This window comes from Anoplolepis gracilipes, chromosome 3 (genome assembly GCF_047496725.1).
Source record: "Anoplolepis gracilipes chromosome 3, ASM4749672v1, whole genome shotgun sequence".
Classification (NCBI taxonomy): Eukaryota; Metazoa; Arthropoda; class Insecta; order Hymenoptera; family Formicidae; genus Anoplolepis; species Anoplolepis gracilipes.
Window position 1 is genome coordinate 16,100,426 of NC_132972.1, and position 25,692 is coordinate 16,126,117.

The 25,692-nt window shown below is 34.5% G+C and overlaps 1 protein-coding gene across 1 annotated transcript in view; it reads left to right on the top strand.

The window, feature by feature from the left end:
- The first annotated feature begins 2,803 nt into the window (after nucleotides 1–2,803).
- Salm (spalt major) overlaps nucleotides 2,804–25,692 on the top strand; it is a 148,476-nt gene continuing 125,587 nt past the window's right edge. The window contains exons 1-2 of the mRNA XM_072889020.1: nucleotides 2,804–2,933; nucleotides 3,408–3,459. Coding sequence (XP_072745121.1) covers nucleotides 2,928–2,933; nucleotides 3,408–3,459 — 58 coding nt within the window. The 5' untranslated portion in view covers nucleotides 2,804–2,927. The remainder of the gene's footprint in view (nucleotides 2,934–3,407; nucleotides 3,460–25,692) is intronic.

The following is a 25,692-nucleotide window of genomic DNA, read 5'->3' on the forward strand; positions in this document are numbered from 1 at the left end:
GATTTTAAGCCCAATTCGCGTTTTTAAATTTTAATTCGTGCGGAGTAGATCTGAAATCTCATGAATCCCCTCGTCTGCTCGCTCATTTCCATACTGATCTGCCGACAGTCGTGGGCCTCCAATAAAACGAACGGTCAAATATTTATGAAGATGTAACCATTATTTTGATAAGAGGGCTTCGAAGTGATACCGGTACCCTTTTCGAAACCCGTTTTAAAGTATAGGAAGGGTGCCCGAGAGAGTGCGAATATAAACGCGTCCACGCTTGTCCCCCGGGGCCCGTGCTAAGATCCGACTCCTGTTTCAATATTGGGGTAGGTATAGAGGGGCCGAGAGTGAGCGGATGGATGAAATATGTTTGGGGGCGTTTCGCTTACAGCCGCGATAAGATATTCCAAATAAACTTATCGCATAATGCTCATTTTTCACGAACGTTTTGTCCACGAGATCGTGGTCTGACATATTAACTCCTTCGCTCGCTTATTTATAAGATTATAAGAGATAGCAATGACTATATTTTTACACATGCTATTTTACATACATTATTATTGTTGTTATTAAATATCCTAATATCATGTAATTGTCGCAAATATAAAATGTAATTTAATTTAAATTTTGAAAAATAAGACACAAAAGCAATATATTATAATATATATAACCATATTTATCGGTGTTGTGTGATATATAAATAATTGTGAATAAATTCAACAAATATTCATTACTTATTTGTCAATCTTTACTAATTATTTTTTTACATAAAATAAAAATATTTATAGAAATAATATTGATTCATACATAAAAATTAACACAATTTAAAATATAAATTTATATGGTTTATTACATCATTTATTATATGCATTATATAAATTAAAAAAATAAAAGATTAAAAAAGGCATTTACGTATTTTTAATTTTTTATAGCAGCACAATTAATACAACTCATAATAATATTATATATCCATCAGTTATGCTTGTATACGATTAGTTCTCGCATCAATGAACTATGTAAAGTATACATGATTTCTCGCGGCACAAATTAAACGTTTAGTTTAGTGGATTCTTCATGGAACATTTATAAAGCGAGATTAAGCAACTAGTACGAAAAAGGGTGTTGGAAGTCGACTTGGAAAAATTACGCGCATTTTCATAAATTTCCAACAGCTTAATACTTTATGCATGCAGGATCGCGGATTTGTCTCGGTAAGCTGAGAATGTCCACGTGCGAAGGTCCGTTATACGTATAGAGCAGTCTCTCTGCATAGGATCGTGCGAGAGGGGGAGGAAGGGAGAGCACCCTTTTCGAGCCGCCCCTTCTGCTAAAGCTACCCCCGCCGCTCTCTGTCTCGCAGTCACTGTACCCGTCAGTATAGAAATAGAAATGGCACGCGTGGGGTAGCGGGCACGTGTACGCAGAGGGTGAGCCACCCTTGGTGTTCAAACTCCGTGTGCAAGGTGCCTTTACGGTTATTGTGCAGCGACATTCGCCACGGCATTTTATTAAAACCCATCGAGATTCGGACGCGTCGTCGCGCGAGCATTTCGCTGGGATTCCGGCATTCTGTGCGCGATATGATGCTAAATTTGTCGCGGCTGGTACGTGAGCGGAGTCTCAATTAAGAGGATCCGTAAGACTCTTCGGCGGATCAAAATGGCCGTACTTGCAATAATTTGCATGAATAATTCGACGAAAAATGAGGGATATATTCGTGGCACGTTTGTCTAAATGTGAGAATTCTGGTATTTTAATGTTTCGTAATGTTGATTATTGTAATATTATACTGATGTAAACAATGATAATTGTACAAGTCTTGTCTATCTAAATATATTTTTTAAATCACTTGAATTAAAATTCAAATAAAATTGCGCAAAGCCCTCTGTGCATGCCAATATCTATAGCATAACACTCACCGCGACCAATCTACTTAAATTTTCTTTCATGTTATCCATATGAGCTCTCAATGGTCCGGTGAAGCGCGGCATTTTTTTTTATCGTGGGTGTTATCGATGATTGAAACGATAAGGTCTATCGATGCTTTTTACGAGACGCGCTTTGAAGTGCCTTTACGCAGTGTGTGTTTTATGAATCTCGCACAGATATCGGTACGAACAGTGCGAACACACAAGAGCATAAAAATCTAGCGTTTGGATCTTCGCTGAAACGAACGTTCAATGTACATTTTATCGTAATATAATAATCGATAAAATACTGAATTTAGAACATATATTAGAACGTATATTTGAAAATTAACATTGAAAAAAATCCATAGAGAAATATTCATATCTCTGTTTGTAGCAGCACTTTTACTAATTGAATAGATAATAAAAACTACATATTGAAAAACATATTGTACACGTATACAAAAAAATAATTGTTTATGAAATTGTATATCTATATATATATATATATATATATATATATATATATATATATATATATATATATATATAAACTCTTAATATAATTTAAATTAAATTATAAATAAATTTAGAAACTGAAATAAGAATTAAAAATAAACTTCTATTACGATATTTTATAAAAATTTGCTCTTAAAAAGAGAATAGTTTTTTTTTAAATTATTATACATTATAATTATTTTATTAAATGTCTGTTTATTTCATTGCATCAAAGTATATAAAAACTGATATCCGTACAATAACAATTTTTTGAAATACAAGAGGCATGTAAAAAGTAAAAGTACATCACTGGTTAAAATTATAGTTGCAAAGTTACAGTTGTTATGTCTAGTAGATTTCCGTTCGCGTCACTTCAGTCGTTGCCGATATTTTGAACAATGTGGATGTGTGTCATATAAGTTTAAAATTACGATGTTAATTCCGAATTCCGCTAAATGCAAGATTCGGTAAAATGTTTAATTTCTTAATGTGAAAGAAGAATCTCCAAAGGAAATTAATCGATTCCATAGATTGATGATGGTAATATTACAAACAGATAAAATATTACAAAGTAATAACATGATTTTAATATAAGAAGAACACAAATGCCGCTTTTTTCTTCATCATAAAATTAAATATCTATTTATTATTAATAATAGATTTTCGTCCTTTTTGCACTAAAGTCACGTTGGACGTGAGATTTTAATCCAAAGTTTCCAAACTTTAAAGGAAAAAATCTTCAAATTACTTGAGTCTTACATTAATTTTTTTTTCTTTAAATATATGTACGTTTATAAAACTACAATCTTATTGTTAATTTATAATTTGATGTTAAGATTAAATCTCAATATTGTTCGTTGCTGCATGTTCAGAATAGAATAATGTATGCTATATTTAACTTGTAATCATCACTTGTCCGTTCGCGTATTTCTCAACTTATGCATGTTTATGCATTTTTTTTTTTAATTATCTTGGACGTTATTATAATTTGAATCTTATACTTGCATGTTGCAGATCAACATAGTTTACTATCTACGTAATCGACGCTGCTGCTGCGTATCGATTGGTAAGTCAAGATACAAACTTTTATTTTACGATTAAAAATGCTAAGCATATATATATATATATATATATATATATACATATAAGTAATATATATATCTTAATTTCTTCTATTAATTATGTACAAATTGGAATATTTTTTTATATACTCTTAGCATATTTTTATCTATATATATATATATATTAATAAAATTTATATATATTTTGTATAATACAATATTTCTGATATCTAACAATCGGCCGATTTTTCCATTTTGTGCTGTTCATGTAAACAGTTAATCTATATCCCGAGCAAGCAGCGATTTAATATTATGCGGCGGGCAAGTCTCATTATACTTGTAAACCGTCCGAGCTTCGATGCGACTTAACATGTACACATGTGTGCGTATATATATACGTGGATCTTAGGTACGCGTACGTAAATGCGTGCGTATACGAGACGAGCAAAGGTTCATTCGACAGCACATGAGCGGACATGTGAGAATGTCCGCTTATCGGTATAAGTACTAATTGTGGAAAACACGTATATTTTCTTCTGCACAAAGTGCTCGTACTATTTTCACCGCTCCTGTCGCGCGAGTGCTCAGATTGTCAATCGGCGAGCGGACGCGCGTGCTTCCAACATCTTTGCATATACTACAAGTACATGTAATCTAATATATACATTTGAATTTTTCACGGTACGTTTACATTTCCTCTTTACATCTCTCCACGCACCGAGAACAATGCCCAAGATCTGACAGCGATAAATTGATTTTTACGCGACATATGTAATTTTTTTAACGCGTCCCATTTCTTCGCGTTCCTTTTATTATCCATTTCACGTGCGCGTGACTAGCCCTTCCTTACACCTAGTGCTTAGGCGCGAAACCGCACAGACGAAATTGTGTTACATTTACATTGAAATTAGCAAAGCTAATTCCGTGTTTTTAACGTTACGAATAATATTTTATATCAGATAAATTGATAACTATAGCACAGCCAGGAAAAAGGTGATTTCTTATGTAAAATAAGTACATAAGAAAATGTACATCAAAAATTTTTTTCTACAGGATTTCGTTTTTGATATTGACTGAAAAATTAATATAACATATATTTACGTTCTTTAAGCTTAAACAATTTGGTGTCATAAATTGTATATATTAAGATAAATACGATATATATATATATATATATATATATATATATATATATCGAATTGACAACGTTGATATATTAATATATAAATATTAAAGTACATGGCATTTAATGTAGTGATTTAAATAATTCAAATCATTGAAGAAAAGATAAAAGGGTCAGAGAGAAAAGAGAGTATGTCAAAAATTTTGCAAGATAAATTTTATTTTTTTAGTAAAGAATATATTATTAATAAAGGATTATATATTTTTTTTCATATTTTAATAACCACCGTCAAAAAAATTTGATAATATATAATAAAAATTATTAATTATTATTAATTTTCTAATTTTTAAAACCAATTTTCTTGAAAACTTTGTATAAATAAAATTTATTGTTTATTTTTTACTTATTTTTATACAAGGAATCATCTTCTCTTCGGCTGTATTATATTTTTCGACCTACTTTATACATATACCATGAGACAGAATATATAAAAGTTTATGTGCTCTAGGAAACTTTACGATATAAGGAAAATATATTGCATAACATGCAATAACAATTGAAGAATTTTTGACTTAAAAAAATGTGTAAAAATACTACTGCTTTACACACATATAGCAAGAAGGATTTAAGGTTTGATTAAAGATTTGATACCTCGTGAGTTTAAAACAGATGGTACAAAACATGTATACATATATATTAGCATAGTAGGAACGAAAATACATTAAACATTAATTACGCGATTATATTTTTAAATTTTTCAATAATATATAATAAAGGATGTCTACTCCCTGAAAACCTGGAATTCTTAGGGATTTCTTTTGTATCTGGAAAAATCAGGCAAGTGTCATAAAATTTTATTGGGATTCAGGTAATTTTTCGAAAATTCTCTTTTTGATCATTTTGATTTTATATTATAAATAATCAATAGTATATGTGAAACTGGCATTTTACTTCGTGGAAACTAAAATTAATTATTGAGAGGTCTCATTTTATTTTTAATAATTCTCTTAATAGCGCTGATAATTTTGTAAACATTTATAGTAAATTTTAAGCGCTTGAATTCTACAATAGTCCTAAAAATTCTATGTGTAAAAATTGTTAGAATATTAATTAAACAAATTAAATCTGAGATGCTGGATATATAAGTACCGAGGTGAAATTCGTATCTCCGCTCGTCTATAATAAATTAATTGACAGTATTTTGCCGTCTTTTCTCGACGCCTATTGTTCCCGCATAATGAAGTTTCGTCCACAACAACCACGTGAATCTATACCGTTAATTATACGGTTATATAAACAAATTAATTTTACAGTACGTTCCTCCTAATCAACTAACTAGAGAGGTACAGCACTGTAGAACACTCCGGGAAACTAATTCTTTTTTTGTTGATTCAAGACGGCAAATTATGATCAAGATATGAAGTTTTGGCTTCATATCTTTGACCACCGTTGCGTTAATTTTATCTTACAATGACAATTATTAACATTTGAATATTTGCGCTGAAGAAGGCTTGAAAAGTCAAGCCGATACGTTCCACAGACCACGACACATGTTTTTATTAACCTCTTATTTTTCATTTTGTATTATGTAATTTATTATTTTTATGTCAGTGCACTTTAACTTATTAGTTACCTTTCAATTTTGTTAATACATTTAGTTATTTTCGCTACGACTATATTATATTGCGATTAGACTTTTTAATTTTATTGTATTTTTCTGACTTTGCATTAAATAATTTTTATTATAATTTTAATTTATACGTATTCGGCTCACTCATGCCTTTGTACCACATCTTCCAATCTTTAATTTTTTATGAGTCTTTTTATTAATTTATTAAATTAATTGTGTATATGTACAGAGAAGGCATCATTAATGCCTTTACAAATAAATTTATATAACACATATTAATATTTATATATTTTGTATATCCATATATGGAAAATGTATATGTGCATAAATTTATGTAAAAACATTAATGATTCTTTCTATACATACTATAAAAATGGCAAATTAAATATTTATTCGATTGTTTGTTAACAATTATATATTTGTACATCAAAATATTTGAATAATTGCAATATTCCGTGACACATAATACTCGTATGTAATATTATTAAATAAAACTATCGCGCGTGATTTTTTGTATATATGTATATATATTTTACAAATACAAATATTATGTTAAAGATAGCAATCTGACATATATAGATTTCGTGTATCAATAAACGTAATATGTATCGAAATCGGGAGTGTCGTAAAAATATCGCGTGAATGTTTTGTGAGTGCTTTTGAAGATGCATCAACGAAGAATTAGGAGAAAATGAGCAGGCCTGGGATGGCATCGGACTTTGTAACATCAAATAATTAGGTAATCAGATAATTTATTACGTATTATTAGCGGAATTAATTTTTTTGTCGCGATTGTCGCATATTTCATGTAAATCTATTTAGATGTGTGTAAAGCTCTTTCGTAGAATCTTATTAATCGTTGAAAGTTTTGGCCTTATTTTAGAATTTCTGATAAAAATTTAAATAAATAGTGCTGGCTATTAAAAGAATGGCTCAGCTAAAAAATCAAGACAAACTGAAATGTCAGGTCCACGCTGCTCACTTTGACTGCCGGCAATTTTTTAAGCATTTCTTGTCAGATTTTAAGCGTTTGAGAGATTCATAATAGTTCTAGAAAAAGGCATTTTTTTTATTTAATGGTCAGAACTATTTGTGAGATTTTATGTTTAAAATATATTATAAATATATATATATTTTTATTTTATTTTGTTTTTATATTCAATGTCTTAACATAATATTAAATATAAAGTACATATTTTTTTGTAATTTTCAATTATGAAGAAATGAAAATTTTATACAAGTAAAAATTGCTTATCTTACTTAAGTTATTCAGTTTTTTACTACATTTATAAATCTAGTACTTGAAACTTAAGAGACTCTGTGTTTTTCCTTCGTATATGAATGAAAAACAGAAAACGTAATGAAAAAATTTTTGTAGGAAAAGTTGTATTTAAAAAATCTTGAAGATATTCTCTTTATACTTACCTGTACTTGGGAAGTACTTGGAAAATCAGGAAAATTTTCAGGGGATCATTTTACAGGATTTAAGTAGACATCCTGATAATCTAAATAAATAATTATTTGAGAAATATTTTCAACTTTAGCTTCAAATAAATACCTATCAATTGGAATATATGAAACACAATTGTTTATAGTTGTATATGATGATCAAGTCATTGATAGCTCGAAATACAATGGAAGTCCTCGCATTGCTTTCGAGGTCACACACAAATGGGTTATTAAAAATCACCTTTTATGCTAACCGAAATCGGCCAACGACGCTGATATGCTTATGATCGGATCATCTATATTTATAAGATCTATATCGCGGATATCAGGGTCTAACACAAGTTTGCTCTTTGACCTATGTGAATATATAATACATCCGTCCAAATCTTACACTCTTATCATAGATAATATCACTGTTTTTTTATGATACATTAAAGGCCAATCAAGCAAAGTACTTTATAAGAATAGTGAAATACAAAATATAAACAATATACATCTCATTAATATACTCTTGTGCATATTTGATAGACTTTTTTTAATATACATATGTGTATGTGTTTTATGACAAATTAAAATTCCATTATATATATACATGTATTTTTTGTGTAATAAGTAATATTCATCATTATATTATAGGAATTTACACACACACATAATATCGTCAGTCTTCGAAATTTGATGAAATCAGTTTGATTAGCAAACATTTAATAATCTTCGCGATTAAGCGGATATAAAATGTCATTCTACGTCATTCTGTTACGTACACGAACAAGCTTTACATACCTATCCCTAAAAAAAGGAGAAAGAGATGGGAGTTGTTGACGTTGCTGGTCGGCTTTCAATCTCTCTTTTTACATCGAGGACCGCCTTGTCGACATTCACATATTGCGATATTATGGATTCAATGCGATGCATATGGTTGTCACTCGCCCGCATCTTCTCATGGGGATGTATAATATCTACTCCTGAATACATACATATACGAATAGGCAGATACACATGCATTTGAATGCGTTAATATACAAGCATGTCAATGTACACGTGCGCATATATGTTTATGAGTATGTGAGTACTTATATAGGGGTCACCATATATATATATATATATATATATTCTTTTTCCTTACCTTTCCACCGGCGTATATCTGAGACGCATTTGGCATTTTAATTTTCTTCGCTACGTAAACTCGTTTTACATTTCGAAATTGTATAAAAATTACGTCGATGACAAACGGCATATTTGAAAAAAGCAAATATAAATCTTAGGCACATTATAAGTATCTGTTTATATAGTTTATAATATATATATATTACATTTACATATGAAATATTAGCAATTATTTTGATAATATTATTTACACGAGATTGTATATAAAGATAATCAATAATGCAGCTTTATGTAATGTTCCCCGCCAATTTAATGTGTAAGGCATGATTTAATATTGTAACTCTTTAGTTTCAAGTTAAATTATTTCAATATACAACTAAATCTCACCATAATGCCTCTTCTCCGTGATGCCCGGTAAGTTAGTACCATTTCGAACTGTTGTTAACTATTCGCTGTCAGTCTCACCGCGACAGGGAGAATGCGCAAAGTGCGTGAAAGAATGTCGACTAACTTCTAATGCTCCTCTAATACCTCGCGGTGCCGTCGTCTTCGGTAAACCAGATGTGAATTGTAAGTCAACGTCGCGCGCCCTTCGCGTAACAGCTGTTGGTGTAACGCCGTTTCCACAGGACACTCGATATATTTCATGGACGGCACACGAATTAGGAAACGGCGCACTAACGTGACCATCAATTACTATTAGCATTACGTATTTTCAGAAAGTCACATATGGTTGGCAGAGGGTGACATCACCTTTTTTTTTTTCCTAAATTTAGTCGCCACTAGAATTCTAATACACTTTTACGTGAAGCAGATACACCTATGTAAAGTATCGTTATTATTAGCTCTTATTAGTCATCAATACCCGTATCGTACTGTGATAACTGCTCAATATGAATGTACATCGCAGATGTATAGTAACGCGCAATAATTATATATATATATATATATATATATATATATATATATATATATATACATAGTAATTATATCTAATTTCTTTGGCATAAATATACAACAGTAATGCACAAAAATATATTCGGCATAATTAGAGATTTTAGAAGATTTAACGCACACAAGATTAAGATTCAATATTTAAAGAAAAATATAGATGTGAATATATTTAAAAGAGCAAAATGTCAATTACCGACTAATTTTATGGCATTTTGAAATGTATTTCGGTGAAATCTCGTTGGCGCGTGTTCTCGATATCGAAATAATTCTTAACAAGACAGCTAGGCAATAATAAGGGAGACAGCAGGAGAGGGCAAGATTCAAACATAGAGAGAGCCCTGACCAAGTTGAAGACAATTATCGTCTCCCTTGCTCACGTGTCTCCGCGATAAATCTCTTCCGAAGTCGGCGCTTCCGTGCCAAAGGCGGAAACATCGTGTCGACGTGCTGTCAAAATACATACGACGGCGGCCCCGCCACGTGCAACCCCCCCCCCCCCCGACCTTCGCGCCCTTTCCTGCATTCATAACTGCACTCCACGACCAGACCCCGCAGTTGCGCTTTTGTATACAGCGCATACTCGCGTCGCACACGCGTTGCGAAACGCACGCGCGTGCCACAGTCATGCGCGCTTATTACACGGAGAACAATAACAGAAGTACTGCGGATCGTTTCATTAAGATATATCGGTTCTGTTACATGACAGTAACAGGCAATGCGGTTTGAAGTTTAGAAGAAAACGTCATTATTGCTAATAATTAAATTAATGACATGATATGGCGATACGTCATTGATAATACGTCGAATTAATACATCATTCACGGATTCCTTATTCAGAGGTACTTTTTGATAGAAACATCGGTGAATAATTTTTATCGCGTGTAAACTTTTCCAAAAGTCTGTTAAATTTATCCAATCACATTCGAGTTTCTCGACTTTCTCTCCGACAGCGACGCGTGCACGTTCGATAGGTTTTATTCTCTTATTGTCGGCTCGTTTGACACAAGTTCCTCTTTCAGGAAACATTAGCGACATCCGCGACTAACGTTACTCTCGGATAATCTCTTCTTAAATGCGACGTAAATCACAACTCGTTGACATCGGAACCTACACTTTAATTACTTCTTCGATCCACGTCGTACACGGTCGATTGAATCTGTCGATTAAATTCGAAAGATGCTCGATATACCGCGTTTCGCGCTTTAATGGGAAGGTAAAAAACGGTCGCGCGCGATAAAAAAAAAAAAAAAAAGAGGGAAAAAAATACCGGAGCGCGCGTGTAGGTTTTTTTCGCGGCCGGCGGGGCAGCGTAAATTCAATCCCGAAAAATTTCACGCTACTAACTACGACAAAATGATCCAACAGTGACATCTGTGTCAATAAGGCGAATCCTCCCGGGGATTGCGCAAGGCCGTAGAATTCGAGGGTCCGCGAACGCGATTATCCTCATTCAATCATCGATTTTATTTGGTTAATAAAACGATTATCCCGCTTCCCGCACTCTACGAGTCTATCTCACCGACTATCTCTCGCTGAAACCGTTGTACGGCGTACCCTCCGGGAGCGTTCGACCAAAAATGTAATTTACATCCCTTTATGTTGCGAGATTGAAATATTTGCGAATTAATCCGCGCGACAGGATTATCGCTGGCCATTATACGCTGCCCCGCTCTCTTTGTCTCTCTCTCTCTACAGTTGACGCTCTCTCTCTCTATGTATCTATATTTCTGTTCCTCTCTCTTTATTCTTTCATTATCCTTTCCTGCCTCATCTCTTTCACTTTGCTCTTGATATCATCTTTTTCTCTCTTCTTTCGCGAATCTTCCATGGTCGTCCACTTTCCTCTCTTACTCTTAACCTACCGCCCGCGGCGCTTCTCATCCTAATGATTCTCCTTTATTCAATTCAAAAATATCAGTGCTACCCCATTTTACGGAAGATTGGATTCAATTATGACTGTCAAGCTCGGGTAGATCCTTTTACAGTTTGCGCCACCTCCTTCTTAGTCCTTTATATCACAGTGTGTCGATGAAACATGTAGAATTTCGATCAATGTGTTTGAATGACAATTTTGCAATATACGTATTTGACAAAAGTTTAATTAACCGCGCATCTAAATTTAAAACATGCAAAATATTAGATTGATAAAAATATTTTTATATTTTCTACTACACATAATTTTGACATATATTGTTACATGTAGATATTATTATATGTATAATCTTAAACATATTTGTTCTCTCTATATAAATTACCAACATTTTTATCTAGAAAGATATACATATGACAAATGAGACAAATCAGTCCACTGAGCAAATTTATCCACATATTAGCTGAAGCCATTCGAATTAAATCCGCGACGCGGCGAGATAGTTAAACGATCGCGGACCGAAACCGTCCAAAAGAGGGATGACGATATAACCCCGACCAAGGGGTTGCTCAAGAAGAGCCAGAACATAATGTCGAGCCCCGGGCTGTTAAACCGGCATACAATAATCTGCGCAGCGCCAATCCCGACGGCAGCATTCAATTAATTCTCCGGCAAAATTTGTCGCTCGTATTAAATCTCGCTGGATTAAAGGCAATCTCGCTTCCGCCTTCTCTTCGTCGTCCTTGCTCTTGGTTTCACTCTACCTTATCCATTTGAGATCTCTCCATCTCTCACTAGTCGATTTCGTCTTATATGTAGTCTCTCTTTCACTCATACTTCCACCCATCATCCAGTCCCGTCCTATTTCGTAGAGTTTACGATATCTTTAAGGTCTTGCGTAGCCAGGACAGATTGTAGTTTCAATTAAGAAACTGACAGTCCTGAATTTTGTCTCCCTCTGTCTCCCATTGGCGAACGCCGACAATGATAAGTAATGAAAATTGCAAGATGACTCGTATATTGCAAGATGCAGAAAACGAATAAAACGGTTTGTTCCTGAGGCTGCTAAATATTTGAATAGAAGCTCTAAAATTTCTAGCTTTCTCATTCAAGAAGAAACGATGATGAGTATTATCGGCACTCACATTAATTCTTACTTACATTCTTGTTTGCCAAAAGTAAGTATATGAAAAATTTAAACAACAAACAATAGCACAGATGTCATTAAAATTTTGTCTTACAAGTAGCAAAAAAATTAAAGCTTAAGAAACAGCATTTTTTTTTACTTCGAAATAGTTTTATCTTAAAATATGAATTCTAAAATATATATTTATGGAATATATAGGCGAAGTTTCGCAAAGAGACGACCTGACATGCTCACTTATGGCGTAGCATTTAGTCAGCGATACGGGTGAGTGTAAATAGGTAAAGTAACTCGTGGCCGAGGGTTCATCACCCCGCGCCGAACACGTCAGGGTCGCGACCCTGGATTATTGAGAAGACTGGCTGATGGCAGATAGAGTATGAGCGAAATGTAAGGGTGAAATTTCAATAGTGAGAGATAATTTATAACGAAACAATACAGAAAAGAGATTGTAATCAGTGATAAACAGTGCTATATTTGATTATATTGATAATAGCTTTACACATGGTATATATGAATAAAACGCACAATTAATGATTTTTTTAATCATTTCTTTTTACACGTTTATATGTAAAATTGAAATTGAAAATCTTAATTTCTTAAAATATTTATGATCGATGTAACATACTATTGAAATTCGTTGGTAACGAAAATTTATTAGTTTTAATAAAATCAAACGAGAGTCATGCGAATATTCTTAGAGATGGACGAACCAAGAATTGAGGGGGAAACGCACAGTCCATTAGCGAGATTACTTGTACCTTATCCTCGTAGATGGTACACGAATAATATCTTATGCCGGAGATTCCTGAAGAATGGATTTCATTTGGGGAAGGAATTAAATTTTAATTTATACGATAGAAGGAAGAGGGTGTCTACCGTTTTATTATCATTTTTTTATCATTTATAGATGGAGTATGCTTAATATAATTAATTAGAGCGTAGTGTTTTTTAATTAATAATTATCAATTATTTTTTACTTGAACGTGAATTACATACGTTTTATATATATATATATACTACTGAAATATTTTTATTGTAATTTTCATTCACGCAAAGAAGATATTATTTTTCTATAATAATCAAATTTATAACACTTGTAACAATCAAAATTTTCACTTTTTAATACGTTATTTTTTATTATATTTTCTGATGTCTAATAAAAAAATGAGATGGAAATAAAGTACTCAATCAATTTCTTGTTATCCTAAGAGCTAAAGAGCTAAAGAGTATTAAGCACTATACATAATACAACAACGCGGGGTTTCAACGATGGAAGGTGATAATTAGACGAAGTAACAAAATCCTTTAATAATCATTAAAAGGAGTAATTTTATATCTCCGAAAACTAATGACAGGGTCTTCTATTACACTGCAGGTCAACAACAATACATCACAGTTTCAAAATCAGGATCAAAATCTTGTATTTAATATAAATTACGTTATATTTATAACAAACACACTATATATTTAAGACGTACATAAAATTTTGAAATATATATAGATACACATGTATTAGAAAAGAGTGTGGAAATAATATAAATATATCTTTCAAATTTCTGGCTTTGCTCCGAAGAATTGTCTTAAAAACTCTTGCGTTTCACAAACTTATTTTACAGAAATATTTTTTATTAGTAACTTGGCCGAAATTTCATGCAGAAACTGATAATGAGCAATGAAGGGCTTATCGATTACTATGTCCATGTATATATATATATATATATATATATATATATATATATATATGTACGCAGATGTGCGTAACGTAAGGCATCCACTTTCGTACTCACCTCGGAGTGGTTTCAAGATTGCATCGGGGGTTCGCATCTTATTACTCCCGTCATTTCCAATGTACACACACAGGTTATTGCCAGGGTATCGGATGAATGGAATTGCGATATCCTTTGCGCGGATTGGAGAGGCGCACGAATCTAATTGGCAGGAGGATTACCGATCGATGTCGGTATCTCTTCTGAAATTGTATTCGGATCACCTGCATGTTTCAATGCCTGCGTACTAGGGAAGATTGAGGGAGTTATTTCGAAGGTGAGCTCTATCTATCGCAACACGCGCTTTCGATATTGCCTCCCTTCAATCGGTGATTAAGAACTGTTGGATTTATTTTTTTAAATATATCTGATATATTTTCTACTCTTTCATTAAGTAATTTGAACCTAGATTCTCGAATTTTACATCCCTGATAAAGCAAAAATCCACGAAAGCCAGGAAGACTTTTAAAAAATGATACATTCGATTGATTATATAATTGAACCGAATCTCTCAATTACTTCCTATTTGCATTGGTTTTATTCGGTTACATTTCAATTACGACGACATAATTTAAATTCGCTTTAACCCTGTGGTCGTCGTATTCGGTGTGAATTGCGTAAATATTAATTTCACGAGCGAGCATAAATAATGGTAGATCGTTTTTGCACATAGAAGTTGTCGTAATAAACGTCGCGGGCCGGGCTTTTACACAATGTGCAAAAAGCGTCGGGTGTAAAGTTAGCCTTGGCCGTGTCCATCCGTGAGAGAGGCGTGCTGCAAGTCCGGGCAGGCAGGTTATAACGGCGCTATAACCGTATACATTCGACGACAATAATCGTTTTATGGTGGTCGGCAATATCGGCGGGTCGCACCGCCGCGGAAATTGATATCCTCCACCTACAACAGACGCTAAAGTTATAGCGAGTACGGCCGGTCCGGCGATACGACGCGGCGCCGCGCAACCTGTGTGTGTGTGTGTGTGTGTGTCCGATTGAAAAAAGTTCAATTTACCGCATATATATATATATATATATATATCCTGCGCAATACGACTAACGTATGAGATTTTCCCAAATTCTTTTGATTTCTCTTGCATTCATATAATCATATATCGAAAGTATAAAATGCAATTAAAATATAATTTTTATTTGTTCTGCAAAGCGTAAAGAATATTATTTTATCTCATCTATAATAATAATAATAATAATTTATCGCTCCCTGACAATGTAAATAAAACATTGCATTTTTATTCGCCGAAGCAAATATTGAGTGTTACTTTACTCAAATACAATTGCGAAAGATTTTAAAGATCTTTCTCCCTCTTGTTCTTTCCGTGAATCGGACTGTGGTGTGTAAATCGCCATGAGACGCAGAAAAAGCTGATGGAAATCGTAGGAAGGAAAGCGATGTAGCCGGGCCGTGTTTCTCCTCGGAGAGAATTGGCCATTGCTCTCCTATTAATTCTTAAACAATGCGTCATCGGCGCAGCCGAGAGATAGTCACGATTGTTTGGATCGGCGCGACGAGGGCCGCTCCGACCCCCGCTGGACCACCGCCCTCGTCATTGCCCATTCAGTCCCACCCGGCAAGCAGCCGCAACTCGTACTGGAAGGTCGAAATTGGAAATAAAACGGCAGCAATAGGGCGGCGGCGGTGGCGACCGCGTGGACGAATGCCCAATTCTATCTGGCAGAGCCTTCCCTCTCTCTCTCTCTCTCTCTGTCTATCTCTTCCCCTCTTTATCTCTCTGTATCTCGTCACGCGAAACGCATATAGACCCGATGGACGATGTGTACGATTTTCCATCACGACCTGTGCCGGTGGAACTGAAGGTGTAGGGAGAAAGGGGCTGGAGGGGAGGGAGAAGAAGGGGACAGGGAGCGTTTGGCTGGCAGGCGAGAAACGAGCAAGTCACGAGGTCCGCGCGTGTTGGAGTCTGACTGGATTCGGACCGGACTGGTTACGCACAGAGAGAGAGAGAGAGAGAGAGAGAGAGAGGGACAGAGCTATGGGGGCGGACGCGCGAGGGGGAAACGCGAAACGCGAGCGGGAACGCGGACGTCGGGGGTTCCCCGGTCGTGTCGATGGATGCCGAAAAAGAGCGCGGAGGGAGGGGGTGGTTTTTTTCCAATCAAGCAACCTGCTGAATTTGTTTTTTCCCCGAAACGTCGCTGCCGTTTCAAAGTTATTGATTGCCATCGGGAAGGTGGAACCGATGTGGGATGAGAGGGGAGTCGAATTGAGCGGGGGGGGAGGGAGGGGGGGTGGAGGAGGATGGGGGTGGCGGGAGGGTGGCTTGAAAGGGGACAGGCGGGTACGAGGGGAGGCACGACGTTTCGGTATATAGAGAAGATAGGTACGAGCAGCACTGTCGCTCGTTTCGTTCCGTTTCGTTTCGTTTCGCCTCGTCCTCGTTTCGGTACGTTACGTTACGTTTGCTCGGCCGTGCATCTCCTCGCGCAATATAGGGGCGGAATAATAATTACGAGAGAGAAGGAGCGAAAGAGAGGGAGAGTCCCGGTGGTGGGCCAGTGTCAATGATTGCCGATGGTTTCGACCGATGGAAGAATAAAATGTAGCTGATGTAGATGAAAGGGCGTGCCAGAATTGCAGTGGCAAATCAAACACGATGATAAAAAATTTATGACGTGCCGAACTGAAAATAAATATCAGCTTACATTAATGTATTGAAAAACTTATTGCTTACTCTCATTTTTATAAATGGCTCATCCCCCCTTTTTTTTTTTATCTAAAAAGATTGAACTCTTTTATCCTATATCTATTTCTTTGGCAGATTTAAAATGGATTTTTCCTCAATCAGATTTGAGATTAAACTTATCATTTTAATAAGTAAAGCTTTATCGATTAAAATGCTTATTTTTTCTGAATTCTTAATTTTTAATTAAAAAAAAATAAACTTTGGAATAAATTTTTATTCTTCACCGCATTTTTTACAACTCCGATATCAAAATTATCTTATCTGTAATTATTTCAAGTTACTTTTTGCATAATGTGTCATAAACAACTATATTGTCTCATGCGTGGAACGTTCATTGAGAAATCGATAATAGTATATCGATCTTTTATCTTTATTATTCTGAAAGATAGTTTTTGCAAGAACTCTGTGCAAGGAAACGATCGAAAATGATAATTCTTTACATTTATAAGATAACTTCCTTATAAGGAGATTATTATTAATAATTAATGTCATATAAAGTACGTAATGTCATATAAAATTCTCATTTTTTGATGAAACGTCCGTTTGAAATTATTCAAAAGACGAACGTATTTCGTACAAGCAAACGATTCCGAAATAACGATTTCATTCCACAGAAGCTTATGACCTTCTCGAAATGAACCAATTTGTAGAAACTGCTCGTTTCCCCATGATCAAGTGCTGAACCTGAAATGAAGCGAATCATTCGGAAATACCTTAGATCTTAGACAATTGACGATATAGGTATATAGTATATTTGTGCATATACATATATCAACGCGTGTAGAAATAAGATATTTATTACATAATAATAAATGAATTTTTAAATTTTACTGGCGAGATAAAAGAATGTAAATTATAGTAACTAATACTGTGTAAAAGTCATGCACTAACGACTTTTTCCGCAATTTTACGAAAGAAAATTTGAAACAAATTTTGAAGAAAAAAAATATTAATTTTGCGCTGAAACAAATCATATGTGAAAGTGTGAAAAATTCAATCGAAGGCTTATTCGAGAGTTTCGGCAATTCCAAGGTCGGCACATTAATCTATCACGAAAAATCAATGACAGAAGAGAACGACACACTGTCGTGGAATGTCTTCCAGCGCATTACATTGCGACATAATATACAGGCAGTCGGCTTTTCTTCAACTAACAAAGGCTCACTAGGAACTGGCAAAGGCATATAGAACGGTATATTAGGACGGTATGCGAAACTCTCCGGCGACTCCTGTATCGTCCTTCTCGTATATAATAATGCAACAGACAGCGGCAAAGGCGAATCTGACTCGGCTCCGCAACGAGGGGCCCCTTCAGTCCTTGCGTCACCAGATGTCATCATAGGGACCACGCTGATTTACATCCTGCCGGGCCCCGCGTAGGAATCCGCAAGCCTACCGCTGCGACTTTATACATAAAATACGGCCATCATATCGTTATGCCTTCCGCCCAACGGCATAACTATGTCAGTTTGTAGAGCATGTGAAGCTTTTACAAAGGAAGCCGCAGGGCTTTGACTTCGCATTGATCGCTGGCATAGTCGTCTCCTGCTACTTTGCAAATGAAAAGTGTCTAAAGTTAGAAAATGAAATATTCGCAGACACATTGTACGTAGCTTTTCATCATTTTACACATGTTTCTTATTTTGTGATTGCTTATTATACGCGAGTGAATATTTCATATCTAGATAGAAATTTCTCACCGATATTGAACTTTGAAATTAATTTTGAAAAGTATGATAAATATATAAAATCACGTTTTAATTTGTAAAATAAATCATGACACTTGGAAAAATTATAATAAAATACAAAATAATAACAGACGTAATAATACGCGTAACTTTCCAATTATAAATATAATTCACGTGCGTGAACAATTTTACGATATTTATTAAACAAAATAGGATTCCTTCAATAATTTAATATTTTAATGTCGCAAAAAATCCCCCTTATTAAGCCAATATTATTTAAAAAGATTTATACATTGACTCTCGATGGGAAGACTTGATTATAAGGCAGTCTCCATTGACGTTTCACTCGATAGGAATTCCATCGGTAATCGGTTTTTATTGGACCGAATTAATTTATTACGGTCTAATCGGCCAAGGTTACGAGTACAACGAACGAGCGGCGAGTTTCCAGCAATCGGGATAAACAATTGATTTATCGTCGGAAAAAGACAGGCGCTTGCACGCTACGTAATACCGCGCAACACAATTTTGTTTTCCGTCGGCGCAAATAAAACTGTCATGACGCGAGTGCTATGGAGGATAAAGACACCTTCGTAATACTGAAAACCACTAATATCCTTTGTCGCGCTCGGCAGCCGCGTTATTTCACAGAGCGTTTCGATTTAACGCACAAATGGCTCTCTGTACGGCCACAGTGTGCCTACAGAGCCAGTCGGATCCGGTATCCCGGTCCTTTGATATCCATCGATGAAACGATTTATCTCTGTCCGCGCGTACTTTCAATCCGAGCGGGACACCTCTCCATGGGGACATCCAGGATGCGGGGTACACCTAACCATGGAGGGGAACCGCTACCGGGGCACTCGACATTTCTGCATCTAACCGAGCATCGCGATTCGTTTTACGAATTGCTCGTTTCCGTTGATCAGTGGAATCGTTTCTACCGATCTTGCAATCGCGGTTTTATTAACCAATAATCTTGTGTGTGGAGACCAGCTTTGATTTTCTTCGTATATTATTTTCAAAAGATTGAAGATTAAAAATAGTTGTGAGTTATTCATTAAATTATATACCTTTATACTATCAATGAAAATTAATAGAAAATTAATCTATGAAAATTAATTAAAAATTGATTGGAAATTTTATTTACAATCAATATGAATATTAAATTTTAATAATATCATTTAATAACGTGTTGCTCTAAATTACATGTATAATAGTATGATGTAACAAATAACAGAAGGAAAGTTTTTATACAAACATTGTTTGCTTCTTTTTTTATTTCTATACACAGTCTCTTATTCAGATTTGATATTTCGGAACACCTATAGATCCAATAATTGTCGCATATTCTTTACGTTGTGAAATGTAATATTCACTATTTGGTTACGTCACGGCGTTCTTTTGGGTCAAAAGGATGTTACATGCCAAAAGTTGCCTTCTCGATATGCGTCTTGTTATGGCGTTATATGCTCACAAAAGAACCGGAGTGCCGAGATTGGCACGAAAAACAACATACCATATCGGAGACACCTGTTAGTATCTGCAATCTACTCCGCTATAAACGTATGAAGTAGCCGTATGAATCGAAAAGGGGGGAGGGGCAACATGCCAAGAATTAAAAGCGCGTTGTCATATTATAATCGTATTATGGCGAGCTCGAGCCAACTGCTCTGACAAGCAAAAAACGCGAGCGCCGTGCATGGCTATTCTCGAAGATCGTCACACCGTGAAGATTGTTCGTCGATGTATTAGTAAGAACGAGACGCAAGTATAGCTATGAATATCGATCTAACTATTCGTGTATAAAAAGAATAGAATTATCAATTCATAAAGAATTCGAAAATTTTCTCATTGAATGTTTAATGATCGCAGACATGTAGGATATTCCAGTCTAATCTATAGTCTAGTCATACAATCAACAAAGGAATTCAAGCAACAATAAATTGAAAATGTGAATTAAATGAAATTTTTTTCGTACAAATTTTATTGTTTAAAAAATTAATATTTAGAAAATTTGTAATTTTAAAATATATTTACGGCTTTTTAAGTTTACATATACATGTAAGCAACATATATAGAGAAATCAGGGTTCGCGAATATAAATACCAGATAGCACGATAAAAAAGAATCCATACACGATAATAAGGAAACTTATTATACAAACGATAGGAAAAGAAGAAAAGAGAGAAAGACGCATATTGATGAGACAGATAACAACAGTACGAATGCTCCTCCGATAGATAATGAGGTTGACGAAGAAGGGTATAAGAGCGAACGAGAGCGCGCGGAAGAGACACGATCGCGAGAGAGGACGGATTCCTAATCTGCAACGGAAGGAGGTACCAACAGCATCGCAAGCCGTCGGGGATAGACGTCGTCGCGAAGTGCAAAGTGTAACAAATCCAGCTTTCACCCGAGGCAGACAGGGAGACAATTTATGTGGCGCATGTTTCGTTTTGTTCTAAGGCCGATCTCCGGATGCTGTTGCAACGAAGAGTCACTCTGCTGCGAGAGCTTGTCTGCTCGCCCGTGTCTATTCCTTGCCTGCTTATTTCCATGGGTGAAATCCCGCGGTGACAACACGATGAGTATTCATCCTTTTCTCTATTGCAGTCACATTTGTATGTCACGAACAAAAAAACCCGAAATGATCTGTATCGATTCAGTCATTAAGCCCTCACAGTGAAAGTAAAAAATGTACTCAAAATATCAGTTCCTTTTTTTTTGTCAAAAAACGTTTACACGCTACTTAAAAAAAAATTAGCCTACTGTTCACTAAATGATACAGGAAAAGCAGGTCAAAGCATTCACGAGAAAAATAGACTTGAATGAAGATTTGCTAAATTGTTACCATCGTCATCCTCACATTAACTGTGAAACCTTCTTTGCCACGCTAAATGTCATTTGTCAATTGTCATTGTCATCGTCTTTGCCATTTCAAATTTAATTTTAATTTTAATTTTTTTGTTCTACACAATTTGGGTGATTAAAAATACTAACTTATTTATATAAACGAGTAAATTACGAGTAAAAATTATTCAAATTAAAAAATTAGCAAGTATATATAAACAAAAATTAATATCGTATAAAGTTTTTGGTCAACGAGCAATAATAATGTTGCGGACGAGGAGATCGTTTATCAAAAGAGATGGACAACACCGGCACGTTAGCGCGAACAGGTTTTTTTACGGTGTCCTCGCCCCATTAATTGGTATTTATTATAATTGGTGCTCATACTTGCTCGTGGCATGAGATAAGACGGCACGGATATAGACAACGCCGAAGCCCTTTGGGACCGAGACTCTGATGATAATACTATAACGAGTTAGGGGGGTCTCCCATTAACATAGTAAATGCCTGGTTCTCGAAAGCGATGTCCGGTCGTGGGAATTCTTAAAGAAGTCGAGGAAAGAGATCTCAGGACGATTCTTCACGCCCAGGTAGATGTTACCCCTCTGCGAAGACCAAGCGAGGTGGTTGGGATATAAACTATGGCGGGAAAGGGCGTGATTTGACATTTTGGTCGAGGATGCCATAACTCAACGCGTAGTTCATTCGGAATACCGACTATGGATACTAGAAACACGTTTGTTCGTTGACAGTATCTCCGACCCAGTTATAGTTGACTTTTAAACCAATGCTCGATTATGTTCAATAGATTATCGCGTATTGTATGTTAGACATTTTAGAATATTATTTTTTGCCGTATCCATTTAATAGTCTAAGAAAGCAACCTGAAAAGAATTTATGCGAAAAGGCACGTCGAAAAAATTCATGGAAAAATATTGTATACATTTCGTGCTCTATTATATTCCAAGAAGAGACTTTGACAGATTGTTTGAGAGATCGAGTAAAAAATGTTATATATAAACATAGATTCTAGTCTCAATATATACATACATTTGCATAGTTAAAATACTTTAAAAATTAAGTACTGTTAGAAAATCATGATAACAATTATATGTTTATATCTCATGTGAGTATTCAAATTGAAATCGTAAATAAGCATTAAAGCACTCTAGTAAAAGAAAGAGATAAGAAATGGGTAACGAAAGATGAGAAGATAAGACTATTAAAACTTCTAGAGCTCTTGATAAACTTCGTTAAATCTCATTTAAATATGAGTAACAAAAAATATTTTCTTTCAAACACTTTATTTGTTTCACAATTAAATTGGGGCATTAGAGTACGGATTATGTCTCGAAGAAACTGTTAAGCATGAATATTTTAGAATTTATGACATACTATTCATTATTTTCGAAACAGAATGATAACGAATCAATTATAATATAAATGGATGAACACACACACACACACACAAATAAAAGTAAGAAAAAATAGAAAAAAAGAAATAAAATTAGAAAGAGAAAAATTAAAATTAATATAAAAATAAAAGAAAAATAGTAGTAAGTTTCTAAGTTATGAACCGTTCAAATCAATTGTTTTTAAGCTTTATGAAGTACGTTTCTTTATTTTTTTTAGTCATTTATTTAGATAATAAATAACTTTTTCATGAAAAAGGCGAAAAACAGTCTCAAGCTGGGAAGAAAATCTTTTGAAAATCTTTATGAAGACAATTTTCTTTTCAAAACTTTCACGCCTCTGTAAGTATCATAGTATTCTTTTCTTTTATAAAAGAAAAAATGACAAATTATCAATTAGATACAATATCAATCACAAACATAGATATAAATTTTCTAAGATTTTCTCTTACAAGTTTCTTAAACTTTCAAAAATTTAAATTAGTATTTTTGAAATCATAATGTATTGATTTATCAACTTAGTATATAATTTTATAATTATTACGTATGATATCAAATTATGTAAATGAAAGACTATATCCGTCGTGTAATATCCATCATTTTTTAGTTATTAGTAATTTGATTCATATCGAAATTCAAAAATATAAAATCGATGAGATACCATTTATACCTATTTATCTCGAAAAATGTGTTTTTTAAGAATAATATAGAACGACAAACTCTTTTTACATGATCTTTGGACAAATTTTTGTTGCAAATCTATCACACACACACACACACACACACACACACACACACACACACACATTTTCAATAAAAATTCTAACAAATATAAAATAGATACATGCATACTTTTCATAAAATGTTATTATTATGTGTTTTATTTATTTACATGTATTTATCATTTTTACAAATAAATCCACAATAAAGTGGAATAAAAAGATTAAATGCATATTTTTGACAGAAAGTGCATCAATCACATTAGCCTCTTGAAAGGCAAAGGAAGAGATTAATATTTCTATTCGTTAATTATGCAACACACACGAAAAGTTAGCGCGCAAAAGGCAGCAGATAAATTCAAAAGTCCAGACGCCCGCCGTAGTATTTGCGAGGGAACTACTGTGTAGTAGCATGCTTTATTCAAAAGTACACTCTGAAAGAAGGACGAGAAGCGCGAACTCGCTCATTCCACGCTCGCTCCGCGTCGAGTCTTTTTCAATGAATACCGAAACTTTGCCTGAATATTCACAGCCGCCGCCGTGCGATATTAGTTATACTTAATTCAGGCTACCGTGCCCGATGTGAGACTCTCTCGAAACGAGGAAGTATATACCGCGGGCGGTCCGCGAACGGGATAAATCAGCGAGATATATCTCTTTAGAAGGAGCGCCGGTGGCCGGCCTCAAACGTGCGATCCCGCACGGCTTTTATTTGGGATCCATCGCGCAGGCCAACTTATATTTTCATTAGGCTTTCAGCTCCGAGGATGGGCCCCGTAAAACGTTTCAGCTGTGCCTCGAGGCGGCTCGCGTTCGCGGGTCTCTCTTCATTTCGACGTTTTCCGCTGGGCGCCCACGCGCGTGCAGCTGCTCCGGACCGCGTGTCGCACGGTGCGTGCGCCTGTAGGAAATTCTTTTATTTCGATCTTGCACCTTTCTCAAGAACGCGCGCTTCCGTGTACGACCGCTTCCGATCGCTGTGCAATCAGCTGAAGTACGTAATAATACGCAAAGCGATTCGATTTTCCCTAAGCCGAATAAGCTTGGTGATTCGTGGACACGGAAATCTAATTTGTATTTACACGCTTTGTGATCGTCAGCTATTTTTCTTTTAATCTGTCTCTTTCGATTTAACTGTTTATGAATAAAAATTGTAGCAAATATTAAATAGATACATGAATATTTTACGTTTTTTTAAATAAATCCACGATAAAATAAAATAAAAAGATTATATTGTTATAAATGCATATTTTTGACAGAAAGAATTAGAAACATTAATCGCATCAGAGCAGCGTGCTATTATATAATATATAATACCACGTCCTTTAACCTTGCGTCATATAAAGTATTTCGGGAGAGACTTAAAAGAAATTTTTTTACAGAGCCAAAGTATAAATAGATAAAATTATACAATAGAGAAAATTTAAACTTGATAATATTTAAAAATTTTAATTTTGATTATATCTTTTTACAGTTCTTTCTTAATTTTTTTGTCAGAATAAAATTTAAAGTCTACAGAATCAAAATTTAATGTCCCGTACACACAAGTAGAGGTTTAATTTTTAGTAGCGGGTTTTTGAATAGTATAAAATAAATTCTGTTTCCACCAGATATATATGTTTCCTGGATGAAAAAACACTATCTCTACGAAAATATTTTATTGCGATTAAAGCTATTTCTATTAATATAAGGGAAACATTTATAATATGAAAATAATACAATATATAAAGATAATTTTAGAAAGAATGATAAAGTTTTTTATTAATTACGCTTTGAGAAACATATAAATGCATTATTACT